This window comes from Borostomias antarcticus (genome assembly GCF_949987555.1).
Source record: "Borostomias antarcticus genome assembly, chromosome: 25".
NCBI classification, from domain to species: Eukaryota; Metazoa; Chordata; class Actinopteri; order Stomiiformes; family Stomiidae; genus Borostomias; species Borostomias antarcticus.
The window spans coordinates 3,886,592-3,899,388 of record NC_140258.1 but is presented as its reverse complement, the minus strand read 5'-3'; the positions used below and the strand labels follow the sequence as shown (position 1 = coordinate 3,899,388).

The 12,797-nt window shown below is 53.0% G+C and overlaps 1 protein-coding gene across 1 annotated transcript in view; it reads right to left on the bottom strand.

Moving 5' to 3' along the window:
- Positions 1–9,852: 9,852 nt before the first annotated feature.
- The window catches only part of xpo5 (exportin 5), a 25,564-nt gene continuing 22,619 nt past the window's right edge, over positions 9,853–12,797 (bottom strand). Inside the window, exons 32-33 of the mRNA XM_084458614.1 lie at positions 11,490–11,654; positions 9,853–11,290 (exon numbers count right to left, since the gene is read on the bottom strand). Coding sequence (XP_084314740.1) covers positions 11,141–11,290; positions 11,490–11,654 — 315 coding nt within the window. The 3' untranslated portion in view covers positions 9,853–11,140. The remainder of the gene's footprint in view (positions 11,291–11,489; positions 11,655–12,797) is intronic.

Genomic DNA, 12,797 nt, shown 5'->3' with positions numbered 1-12,797 from the left:
TTTTACATTTCTAGCCCTGAATCTCAGGGCTCCTCCCCCTCCCCCCCGCCCCGCCCCGCCTGGCCAACCACCAGAAATCCCATCTGATTCGGAGTGTAGCCATCCCTACATAAATCATTCTCCTATTCCATTGGCTACACGTTACACCCCAGGTATTGATTTTTCTCTCTCTCCCCCCACCCTCACCATCTCCTTGTTCCCGATTGCTAGGAAACGGTGTCCAACGGTCACAAACAGGAAGTCGAAAAAACAACAACCCTGGGTGTATTTTGGTTGACTGCAAAAGCAGACCCTGAGGCTCTCCGTTGTCCAACACGCAATGTTTGTGAGTGTGTGTGTGTGTGTGTGTGTGTGTGTGTGTGTGTGTGTGTGTGTGTGTGTGTGTGTGTGTGTGTGCGAGTGCACGCACACAGAATGTCGCTAGAACAAACTAGTGATAGTGGAGGGGCTTAGGATATTTTGTAGCCCAGGGCTCTAATGATTTAAGGGTGAAGGAGCCTGCGACCCCCGAGGTCACCATGATGGCCAAATCCAATATGGCCGCCACCTGAAAAAGGTTTGGCTATAACTTTAAAACCAGATGAGCTACAACTTTGTGTCTATTTCTATTTGAGCAGTAGAAACACATTGTAATGCTAGAGTAATAGATGTATGATTGAATATATCTAGAGAACCCTAATTTGCATATTACCAATATGGCCGCTATACCAAAAATTCCCCTTTCCCCTGACAGAAGTCTTCGCAGAGGAGATGGAGAGGAGCCAGTATCAGACCTGTGGGTAAGTGTGTGGTCAGCTGCTCTGTTGGAGATAAGGGGGCAGAAGCACCCAGGTGAAGGTGCTGGGACCACAGGGACAGCACACTGACCAGACAACACTCCATCCTCTAATCCCATCTACCAACCTGGGTCCACATGGGTGCCCCGCAGGCTGTCACATGGGTGCCCCGCAGGCTGTCACATGGGTGCCCCGCAGGCTGTCACATGGGTGCCCCGCAGGCTGTCAGTATGGGTCCAGGCCCTAGTCAGGGCCCATTTCAAGCCTATGTGGACGAACCCAGGTGGGGCCACTGTGGAAACCGTGGACACACCTAGTTGGGACCCATATTGCCAGCCCACGGGGCGGGGCACCCATGTGGGCGCCACCTGTCAAAGCTGCCTGGGTGGGCACAATGTATATACCCCCCCTGTGCTGCCTGGGTGGGCACAATGTATATACCCCCCCTGTGCTGCCTGGGTGGGCACAATGTATATACCCCCCCTGTGCTGCCTGGGTGGGCACAATGTATATACCCCCGCTGTGCTGGCTGGGTGGGCACAATGTATATACCCCCGCTGTGCTGCCTGGGTGGGCACAATGTATATACCCCCGCTGTGCTGGCTGCCTACCGGAGAACTATTACAGATGAAGTGTGCAGCGCTGTGCAGCTGAGCGTAGACAGAAGGCAGCCATTAGGCCGACTGCTGGGACGCCACCTTCCCTCGGTCCACCCAACACCTCACCTGGCTTCCCACAACGTCAGACCAGCAGCTTAAAACAACACAATTACTGGTAAATACACAGAATAATAACTACGCTGCTGCCTGGTTGAATGGCCCTACTGTCCCCAGATAGAGAGAGGGGTGGAAATATCAATTCTACCCTCTTTTTCTCACTTTTCTACGTGAGCCACGCGGAGGGAGGCTCATACTTGTGACATGAGGAGTCTCTCAGAACGGCTTGGAGGCGTTCAGCCCAACCCCACCAAGCCGAGGTCCGTGTTCAGCCCAACCCCACCAAGCTGAGGTCCCGTTCAGCCCAACCCCACCAAGCTGAGGTCCCGTTCAGCCCAACCCCACCAAGCTGAGGTCCCGTTCAGCCCAACCCCACCAAGCTGAGGTCCCGTTCAGCCCAACCCCACCAAGCTGAGGTCCCGTTCAGCCCAACCCCACCAAGCTGAGGTCCCGTTCAGCCCAACCCCACCAAGCCGAGGTCCGTGTTCAGCCCAACCCCACCAAGCTGAGGTCCCGTTCAGCCCAACCCCACCAAGCTGAGGTCCGTGTTCAGCCCAACCCCACCAAGCTGAGGTCCGTGTTCAGCCCAACCCCACCAAGCTGAGGTCCGTGTTCAGCCCAACCCCACCAAGCTGAGGTCCCGTTCAGCCCAACCCCACCAAGCTGAGGTCCCGTTCAGCCCAACCCCACCGAGCTGAGGTCCGTGTTCAGCCCAACCCCACCAAGCTGAGGTCCGTGTTCAGCCCAACCCCACCAAGCTGAGGTCCCTGTTCACTGCCTGAGACTCCCTTTGATCAATAACGTCACTCTGAGAGAGAAGCAGGGTGAATGTCACACAATGGTCAGAATTTCAGCTACATACTGTACTATCATGCTACACTGATCAGGCACTTACAGTAGGTGTCCGACATCAAATGTGCAAACTGACTTTCATGACAAAAAGGAAAAAAACGCTCCCAAAAGAAAACACCACTTCAGCATTGACTCCACGGCCTTGACAGAGGAAGAGCAACCGCCGTTGCCATGACAGCGGCGCTATAATAGTGCGCTCTGACCTCTGACCTGACGGCCCTTTCTCCGCGACCCCCGCCTGGGGTCAACCCAGCACGGGGGTCGCCCGCGGTCAGATGGTAATGAATGACCCTCCCTGGTTACGCAACGGCGCAGCATCGACCGGCACCGCAACAACAACATCATTCACACTGTCAGCCAATCAGCACAGTGGACACACACAGGATGGTGCCCTCTGATTGGTGGCGAGGACCTCACCCAAAAAAGGCTTGAGGAGGGATGAGAGGCCGAAGAAGAGACTGGAACTGGACAGAAAAAGAGGATGAAGAAGAAAAGGACAGCAGTTGGAGACAGGTGGAGAGGAGGATGAGATGGAGGAGGGGATGGAGGAGATGAGCAGACACAAGTGGCTGGATGGAGATACATATGAACATGATTGGTCAATGGTCAATGGTAGAGAGAGAGAGAGAGAGAGAGAGAGAGAGAGAGAGAGTGACCAGGACAGGGCAGGGAGAGAGAGAGAGAGAGAGAGAGAGAGAGAGAGAGAGAGAGAGAGAAGTGACCAGGACAGGGCAGGGAGAGAGAGAGAGAGAGAGAGAGAGAGAGAGAAGTGACCAGGACAGGGGAGGGAGAAAGAGAGAGAGAGAGAGAGAGAGAGAGAGAGAGAGGGAGAGAGAGAGAGAGAGAGAGAGAGAGAGAGAGGGAGAGAGAGAGAGAGAGAGAGAAGTGACCAGGACAGGGGAGGGAGGGAGAGAGAGAGAGAGAGAGAGAGAGAGAGAGAGGGAGAGAGAGAGAGACTGTTGATGCTCTTTATAGAGACATTCTCACAATAAACCGACCACCAAACAATTTAAAAGCAAACAATTATAACCTTAACAACAAACCACAACACCGCCAGAAAGAGAGAGAGAGACAGGGAGAGAGAGACAGAGAGAGAGAGAGAGACAGGGAGAGAGAGAGAGACAGGGAGAGAGAGACAGAGAGAGAGAGAGAGACAGGGAGAGAGAGACAGGGAGAGAGGTGGAGAGAGAGAGAGACAGGGAGAGAGAGACAGGGAGAGAGGTGGAGAGAGGGAGAGACAGGGAGAGAGAGACAGGGAGAGAGGTGGAGAGAGGGAGAGACAGGGAGAGAGAGACAGGGAGAGAGGTGGAGAGAGGGAGGGTTAAAGGGAGATAGAGAGAGAGAGACAGGGAGAGAGAGACAGGGAGAGAGAGAGAGACAGGGAGAGAGAGACAGGGAGAGAGAGAGAGACAGGGAGAGAGAGAGAGACAGGGAGAGAGAGACAGAGAGAGAGAGAGAGACAGGGAGAGAGAGACAGGGAGAGAGAGACAGAGAGAGACAGGGAGAGAGAGACAGAGAGAGACAGAGAGAGAGGTGGAGAGAGGGAGGGTTAAAGGGAGATAGAGAGAGAGAGAGAGAGAGAGAGAGGTGGAGAGAGGGAGCGTTAAAGGGAGATACTGTAGAGAGAGAGAGAGAGAGACAGGGAGAGAGAGACAGAGAGAGAGGTGGAGAGAGGGAGGGTTAAAGGGAGATAGAGAGAGAGAGAGAGAGAGAGAGGTGGAGAGAGGGAGCGTTAAAGGGAGATACTGTAGAGAGAGAGAGAGAGAGACAGGGAGAGAGAGACAGAGAGAGAGGTGGAGAGAGGGAGGGTTAAAGGGAGATAGAGAGAGAGAGAGAGAGACAGGGAGAGAGAGACAGAGAGAGAGGTGGAGAGAGGGAGGGTTAAAGGGAGATAGAGAGAGAGAGAGAGAGTGATCAGTGGGGGGCCAGACACAAAGAAGCCATGCCATGGCTGGTGGCATGTGATGGGCAGATTAACCAGCGTTTCCTCTCTCTAACTGAAGCATTAGGACACCTGACTGCACCCGGCCAATGGCAGGCAGCCAGGGAGGGGAGGGAGGGAGGGGGCTCGCCTTTCAACACCAGGGGCTCCTCGGCAACACAAAGAGGGGTGTGGAGTGTTGGGGGGTGGGGCGGCTAGCGGATAGGAAGGAGGGGGGGGGGGGGGTTACAAGCTTCACCCCTCACCATCTGCTGCCCAGCCTAAGAGGAGTGAGTGGGGTTGGGCTGGAGGGGGCGGGGGTGGGTGTGGGGGGGTGAGGATGGTGTGGCAGAGGGACTGGCTGGGCACGCTTGTGGCACCAGCACCTCAACGTAAATGAAAGGAAGACGCCGCGCTGTTCTCCCCGCCCCCCTGACCCCTGCCATCTCCTTCCTGGGGCGCCAGACAATTCTTTATGTTTTGCCTGTTTTAATTAAGATGTAAGTAATTAGAGACATTAGGCCCTGGGTGAGGGGGCGGGGTGGGGGCGTAGGGAGCTGTTTATCCATACGGTATCAAAGCCCAGCCCAGACAAGCTGGTAACCCTGCCCCCCCCCCCCTCTCTCTCTCTCTCTCTCTCTCTCACTCCAACATGCATATATGTTTCAGTCTGGACACATGATCATTCATGTATGGTGCTTTGATTTGATTTACTATCAGTATAAATTGGTAATAATGAAACAAATTCAATTCTGCATCAATCAATGAGAGAAAGCAAGAGAAAGAGAAAGAGAAAGAGAAAGAGAGAGAGAGAGAGAGGGGAAAATAGGCTAATATAATTGTCATGTGGAGAGGGCCTTATAAATGTAGTTAGTATAGACTATATTTTTCTATTATTTTAGATACTATTATAGAAAACAGAATGTTAGAAAGACAGTTTTCAGTCCGAGTAACACTGCATCTCTGTGTGTGCGTGTGTGCATGTGTGTGTGTGCGTGTGCGTGCGTGTGTGTGCGTGTGTGTGTGTGCGTGTCTCTGCGTGTTTTTCCGGAGGAAAAGGGGGTCACAGCAGCAGACAGTGCTGTCTTACCGAGCAGTAATCTGAAAATGCCTGTAATCCCCCATAGAGAGTCCTTCTGGAGGCTGGAGCAGGCTGGACCAGGCGAGGGCGGCGGCCAGGAGGTCAGCCCTCCCTCCCTGTCTGTCCAAGCCTGGCGCTGGCACGCTATGACGGCCCTCCCAGCTGCCAGGGCTCACACCGACACCGAGGCACGGCAACGCTGGCTGTCTGAGACCAAGGCCGTGGGGTCTTCCTCCATAACCAAGTCTGATCACACTGGCACCATAACCGCTCGCTGTCATCTTAAGAGCCATCTCACATTTCTGTGGGCAATACTGATACTGTAGGAGACAACTACAGTATGTTATTATGCAAACCAGAGGACCACAACGCCAATTGCTTTTTTCATTTTCTTTTTGTAGTACAGTATGTATTATTATGTGAAAAAGATGAGAGTGTACTGATATTAGACGTTTATTTCTGCCATGTGTTTGTATTTGCCTGGCATGGTGAGAGCTGTGATCAGGATGGCTTAGCCTGGCCTAGAGTACACACCTCCTGGTTTACTTACAACTCTCAATGCACTAGTTGTGTCTGAAATAGCCCCTCCAAATAATAATAATAGTACTACTACTACTACTACTAATAATAATAATAATACATGATTTACAATCAAGATTTTGACAACACTATAAAGAACTAAAAACTATAAAACTATAATTTTCACCCCATTTCCAAAACATTTGGAGACAATAAATTATTATAGGCCAATAATGGAACTATTATTATATTATTATATATGAAATATCAGTGAATAATTAGTAAAATATATACTCAAAACCAGTGTATGAGGTTGAAACATAAAAAAGAAAAAAAATGATGGCCATATAATGTAATTGATTTGCATTCCTTTTATAAACAACCATATGAGTAGAAATGGTGCTCAGAGAGCACAGGCCTCCGCCTCTAATGCAAGCCCAAAATGAATGTGTTCTAAACTGGCCCATGCTGCACCCCTCCAACGTGTTTCATGAAAATCATTCTGGTACAGTCGTTTTTGCGTGATCCTTCTAACAAACAAACAAACAAACAAACCAGGAAACGTCTCGTGGACTCGCCCCATGATTCGGATCCACTCCAAAATGTACTGGGTTGTAAGTTGGCTCATGCTACACCCCTCCACTGAGTTGCATGAAACTTGGTCTGGTCGTTTTTGCGTAAATCTAGTCCCAAAAATGAATGGCGGTGAATGGAGGTGAATGGCCGGCCGTGTTTGGGCGGTTCGTGGACCAGCCCCACAATTAGGATCCATTCCAAAATGTACTGGGTTCTAGGTTCTCCCATGCTGCACCCTTCCATTGAGTTTCATGAACATTGGTCGTTTTTGCGTAATCCTGCGGACAGACGGATGGACGAACACACGCCTCCGAAAACATGACCTCTCACCCTGCGCTGTCGCTGAGGACGAGGGAATACAGGAAGAAAACATGACCTCTCACCCTGCGCTGTCACTGAGGACGAGGTCATACAGGAAGAAAACATGACCTCTCACCCTGCGCTGAGGAGGAGGGAATACAGGAAGAAAACATGACCTCTCACCCTGCGCTGAGGAGGAGGGAATACAGGAAGAAAACATGACCTCTCACCCTGCGCTGTCACTGAGGACGAGGTCATACAGGAAGAAAACATGACCTCTCACCCTGCGCTGTCGCTGAGGACGAGGGAATACAGGAAGAAAACATGAACTCTCACCCTGCGCTGAGGAGGAGGGAATACAGGAAGAAAACATGACCTCTCACCCTGCGCTGAGGAGGAGGGAATACAGGAAGAAAACATGACCTCTCACCCTGCGCTGAGGAGGAGGGAATACAGGAAGCAGAGATACGGTCAAAATTCACATCTTATGCTGATTGACAGTCAGGGGCTGATTGATGGTCAGGGGCTGATTGGTGGTCAGGGTCAGTGAGGGTCAGGGTCAGTGAGGGTCAGGGGCGGGCAGCAGCGTTGTGTCCTGCAGGTCTGCTGTGGGGAACGAGCGTGTTGCATCTTACTGTAAGTGATGTCCTCCTTACATGTTACAGTTTTAATGGTAACTAATGACTCCACTAGTAAAATGCTCACAAAATGTTTTTCAGATATCATATTATTTGAATGCAACATGTATATGCCTGCTGCCTCTAGCACCTTGAGACGGCTTGATACTGTTTATCATTCAGCAGTTTGTTTATTACTGGTGATCATTTTAGAACGTATCATTATCATCTTTATCAGGCCGTGGGCCATCTGTCCCTGACCGTTAGACCGCAGCACGAGCTCCTGGACGTTAATAAAGCCATCTTTAAAAAGCTAATTACCTGACAGCGAGCTGGGAAAACTGCTTTAAGAGACCATCAAATTGGATGCCTTAGTCTCTGGGCACTTTCAAGAATATGATTAATTCAATTGATGTTCGGTCTGTGCATGTTTTTAAATAATGTTGCGGCATGTCGCTTAGGAGGTAGGCTAGGGATCAGAAGGTCGCCGGTTCGATCCCAGCTCCCGGCAGTGTGCCGTAGTGTCCTTGAGCAAGGGGGCAAAACTGCTCACGTGCGGCATGGTGGTGTAGCCTGGTACCTGGTACTGACGCCTCACAGCAAGGACTCCGGGCCGTTCTGTGCAGAGTTTGCATGTTTTCCCCGTGTTCGCAAGGGGTTCCTTCCGAATAACCCAATATGAAGAACATGCAGAAGAACAGGAGGCTCTTCAGTCCGGCCCCTGACCAGGACCTGGACTGAGCACTTGGACTTGGTCCCCTGCTGCCGCCCGCTGCTCCTGGCTGCCCCTGGTGGAGGACAGCTTGGATGGGAGGAATGCAGGGAACCATTTCCACCGGGGACCGCAGGTGTGTGTGTGAGTCTGTGTGTGTGAGGTGTGTGTGAGTCTGTGTGTGTGAGGTGTGTGTGAGTCTGTGTGTGTGAGGTGTGTGTGAGTCTGTGTGTGAGGTGTGTGTGAGTCTGTGTGTGTGAGGAGTGTGTGAGTCTGTGTGTGAGGTGTGTGTGAGGTGTGTGTGAGTCTGTGTGTGTGAGTCTGTGTGTGTGAGGTGTGTGTGAGTCTGTGTGTGAGTCTGTGTGTGTGAGGTGTGTGTGAGGTGTGTGTGAGTCTGTGTGTGTGAGGTGTGTGTGAGTCTGTGTGTGTGAGTCTGTGTGTGTGAGGTGTGTGTGAGGTGTGTGTGAGTCTGTGTGTGTGAGGTGTGTGTGAGTCTGTGTGTGAGGTGTGTGTGAGGTGTGTGTGTCTGTGTGTGTGAGGTGTGTGTGAGGTGTGTGTGAGTCTGTGTGTGTGAGGTGTGTGTGAGGTGTGTGTGAGTCTGTGTGTGAGGTGTGTGTGAGTCTGTGTGTGTGAGTCTGTGTGTGTGAGTCTGTGTGTGTGAGGTGTGTGTGAGTCTGTGTGTGTGAGGTGTGTGTGAGGTGTGTGTGAGTCTGTGTGTGTGAGGTGTGTGTGAGGTGTGTGTGAGTCTGTGTGTGTGAGGTGTGTGTGAGTCTGTGTGTGTGAGGTGTGTGTGAGGTGTGTGTGTCTGTGTGTGAGGTGTGTGTGAGTCTGTGTGTGTGAGGTGTGTGTGAGTCTGTGTGTGTGAGGTGTGTGTGAGTCTGTGTGTGTGAGGTGTGTGTGAGTCTGTGTGTGTGAGGTGAGGTGTGTGTGAGTCTGTGTGTGTGAGGTGTGTGTGAGTCTGTGTGTGAGGTGTGTGTGAGTCTGTGTGTGTGAGGTGTGTGTGAGGTGTGTGTGAGGTGTGTGTGAGTCTGTGTGTGTGAGGTGTGTGTGAGTCTGTGTGTGTGAGGTGTGTGTGAGTCTGTGTGTGAGTCTGTGTGTGTGAGGTGTGTGTGAGTGTGTGTGTGAGTGTGTGTGTGAGGTGTGTGTGAGTCTGTGTGTGAGGTGTGTGTGAGTCTGTGTGTGTGAGGTGTGTGTGAGTCTGTGTGTGAGGTGTGTGTGAGTCTGTGTGTGTGAGGTGTGTGTGAGTCTGTGTGTGAGGTGTGTGTGAGTCTGTGTGTGAGGTGTGTGTGAGTCTGTGTGTGTGGCGTTGTCACCGCTCATTCTCCGGGTGTATTTGTGTTCATCACTGTATGGCGAGTAAAAAGACGTGTTAGGTCCTGAAATGATAAATTAATAATGATAATTTTAATATTAATGTAAATAATGTAATCCGTTTTAATGTGTAAGTACAAAGTTTTTGTATTGCTTTGCAACCAGGACACTGAAAATGAGGCTCAATGGGCTACCCCCGGAAAGAAATAAAGAATAAATAAAAGAATAATAATAATATTTGTACACCAGTGGGGCGCCCCCTAGTGGCTGAGGGCAGGGCCTGTGGTCTGATCCAGCCCTGCTCAGCGTTACATCGTTGGTCGTGGATAAACCAAGTGCTCTTGAGCCCAGAAAATGACTTTCATGTCATATTTTATTTAGAAACAGCAGGATATAAACAGAACTACAATTTAAATACACCTTTGCCTGTACAAGAACAGATCATTTTTTTCTTTAGTGTTGAATAGAATGTATAAAAAAATGGCCACGTGTGAACAATCAATGGACATAGTGATTTGGGGAAAGATCTCATCAGTTTGGTCGACTCTCATTGGGACTTTCATTCTCCAAAATGGCGGCGTCATAGTATGTGGCTTCAAGCTCATATTCAATTCCCCGCGTTGCAGCCTATGAACAAGCACAACCCTGAGGGCCAAACGCATCAGCCTGACACCTTAACGTGATACAGGGATCTCCTCACACTCGTCTCTCGTCATTTCAGACGACAGTTTGATTTCTGAGACGTACTGGGAGGGTGGTGGGGGGGTCTTTGCAACAGGTGGTATTGAATATGAACTCACTATCAAGAAGCCAGGCTGGAGGAACGTAGTTCCGTGGTTTCTCATTCGTTCATAATTGGGAGAACCAGTGGAAAAACAAAAAGACACATCGATGGCAAAATCACTAGACTTCCCAGGTCGTTTTCCCTCCTGTAGTTGCTGTATTCAAAAATAAACTGGGTGGACATGATATCAGCTTCCCTCAACTTCGCTGCCCACCAGGGACCGGGGTTCACGCCCTGGTCTCGCCAGATCCCAATATGGCCGCATCCCACAGGGGAGTGGCGTATTGGGCCGCCGTTACCCACGGTGCTTCGTTTAACATGCGGCGTGAGGATCCGCCCCTCTACGGCGACCCTCCTCGTCGGCCGTGGGAGTCGTGGTCACGGGCTGGAGAGAGACCGCTAGCCGACTCTCTCTTCCGGATGGCCGACCGCGACTGTTGGAATTGTTATTCAGGCGGCCTTTTAGTCGTCAACTGAATCCCATTCTGCGGTTGGTGACGTCCGTGACTTCCTGAGTCGTCGTAGCTGAGGGCGTGGCTCCTGGCACAACGCGGCTGTGTTCCGAGGGCGTGGCCCGTGGCGCAACGCGGCTGTGTTCAGCACTGTGGCGGCTCCCTAGAGGGCGTGGCGCTACACTAACACAAAACGTAGTCTAAACGTGTTACGCTAACGAAGAGGTGTGAAGAAATGTATGACTCGCGCACTTCCACTGCTGTCTGAAAGGGTCTGTAGTAGCAACAGCAAACGCTCCGTTTTCATATTCGCGTCCGAAGAGTTCCGCAACTCCAGTCTGTCCAGTTTGTCATTTTATCCGTTCCGTTTACAGGACATCGTCGTACCCTTCTCGGTACTTCCTGCCGAGGTGAAAATCATCTGTGTGTTGAGCTTGTCCAGTCAAAGTCCTTGCAGTTTTGTGGGAGAGGGAGGTGAGTGTGTGTGTTCTAGTTCGTTGGGAGGTACAGCTGTGCTGGATGTCTAGACGTCGCCCTGCTGGGGGGAGAAGAGCGTTGACAGGCCTAACGTCTCGCTCTCCTCCATGTCCCTCTTCTCCTGCTTCAGCTTCTTAAAGAGAGACGGAAGATTCCGGATATGTACCTCCTTTTTAAACTGCTGGCCCAGAGCTTTCTGTAAGGGGGTCAGATTAAGAGAGTTGAGCATTTATTCTGCACACTCGTTATAGATATAAGACTTAATTGTAAAGCCAAAATGTATAAAATGCTTGAAAAAAAATCTGTCATTCAGCATATTAAGCAAACCATCCAGACAAAATAACTCCTATTTAGAAGAGGAACAGCTCCCTCTGGTGGCGTACGGCGGTACGCACCCCCACGGTTCCGGCGATGAGCTTCTTGAACTGGTCTTTCCTCTTCTTGTCCCCGACCTTGGGGGCGGTGGGGTCCAGCAGGCGGTGGTCGTACTGGTCCAGAGCCTCCATGTTGACGTTGGGAATCTGGGTCATCACCTGCCTCAGCTCGGCGTAGCGCGGCCGCTAGGGGTACACCACAGACCACAACCACAGAGGTATGAAGTAGGGCAGGGGGGAGGGTTGGGGGGGGGGGGGGGTTTGGGGGGGCGGGGGTGTTTGGGGGGGAGGGTTGGGGAGGGGGGGGTGTTTGGGGGGGGGGAGCGGGAGGTAGGGGGTCTGGCCGGGCTAACCAGGGGGGGGGGTGTTTGGGGGGGGGCGGGGGGGGAGAGTTGGGTGGGGAGAGTTTGGGGGGGGAGCGGGAGGTAGGGGGTCAGGGGGAGGTAGGGGGTCAGGGGGAGGTAGGGGGTCAGGGGGGTCAGGGGGAGGTAGGGGGTCAGGGGGAGGTAGGGGGTCAGGGGGAGGTAGGGGGTCTGGGGGAGGTAGGGGGTCTGGGGGAGGTAGGGGGTCAGGGGGAGGTAGGGGGTCAGGGGGAGGTAGGGGGTCAGGGGGAGGTAGGGGGTCAGGGGGAGGTAGGGGGAGGTAGGGGGTCAGGGGGGTCAGGGGGAGGTAGGGGGAGGTAGGGGGAGGTAGGGGGTCAGGGAGGTAGGGGGTCAGGGGGGTCAGGGGGAGGTAGGGGGTCAGGGGGAGGTAGGGGGTCTGGGGGAGGTAGGGGGTCTGGGGGAGGTAGGGGGGTCAGGGGGAGGTAGGGGGTCAGGGGGAGGTAGGGGGTCAGGGGGAGGTAGGGGGTCAGGGGGAGGTAGGGGGAGGTAGGGGGTCAGGGAGGTAGGGGGTCAGGGGGAGGTAGGGGGTCAGGGGGAGGTAGGGGGTCAGGGGGTCAGGGGGTCAGGGGGAGGTAGGGGGTCAGGGAGGTAGGGGGTCAGGGGGAGGTAGGGGGTCAGGGGGAGGTAGGGGGTCAGGGGGAGGTAGGGGGTCAGGGGGAGGTAGGGGGTCAGGGAGGTAGGGGGTCAGGGGGAGGTAGGGGGTCAGGGGGAGGTAGGGGGTCAGGGGGAGGTAGGGGGTCAGGGGGAGGTAGGGGGTCAGGGGGAGGTAGGGGGTCAGGGGGGTCAGGGGGAGGTAGGGGGTCAGGGGGAGGTAGGGGGTCAGGGGGGTCAGGGGGAGGTAGGGGGTCAGGGGGAGGTAGGGGGTCAGGGGGGTCAGGGGGAGGTAGGGGGTCAGGGGGAGGTAGGGGGAGGTAGGGGGAGGTAGGGGGTCAGGGGGAGGTAGGGG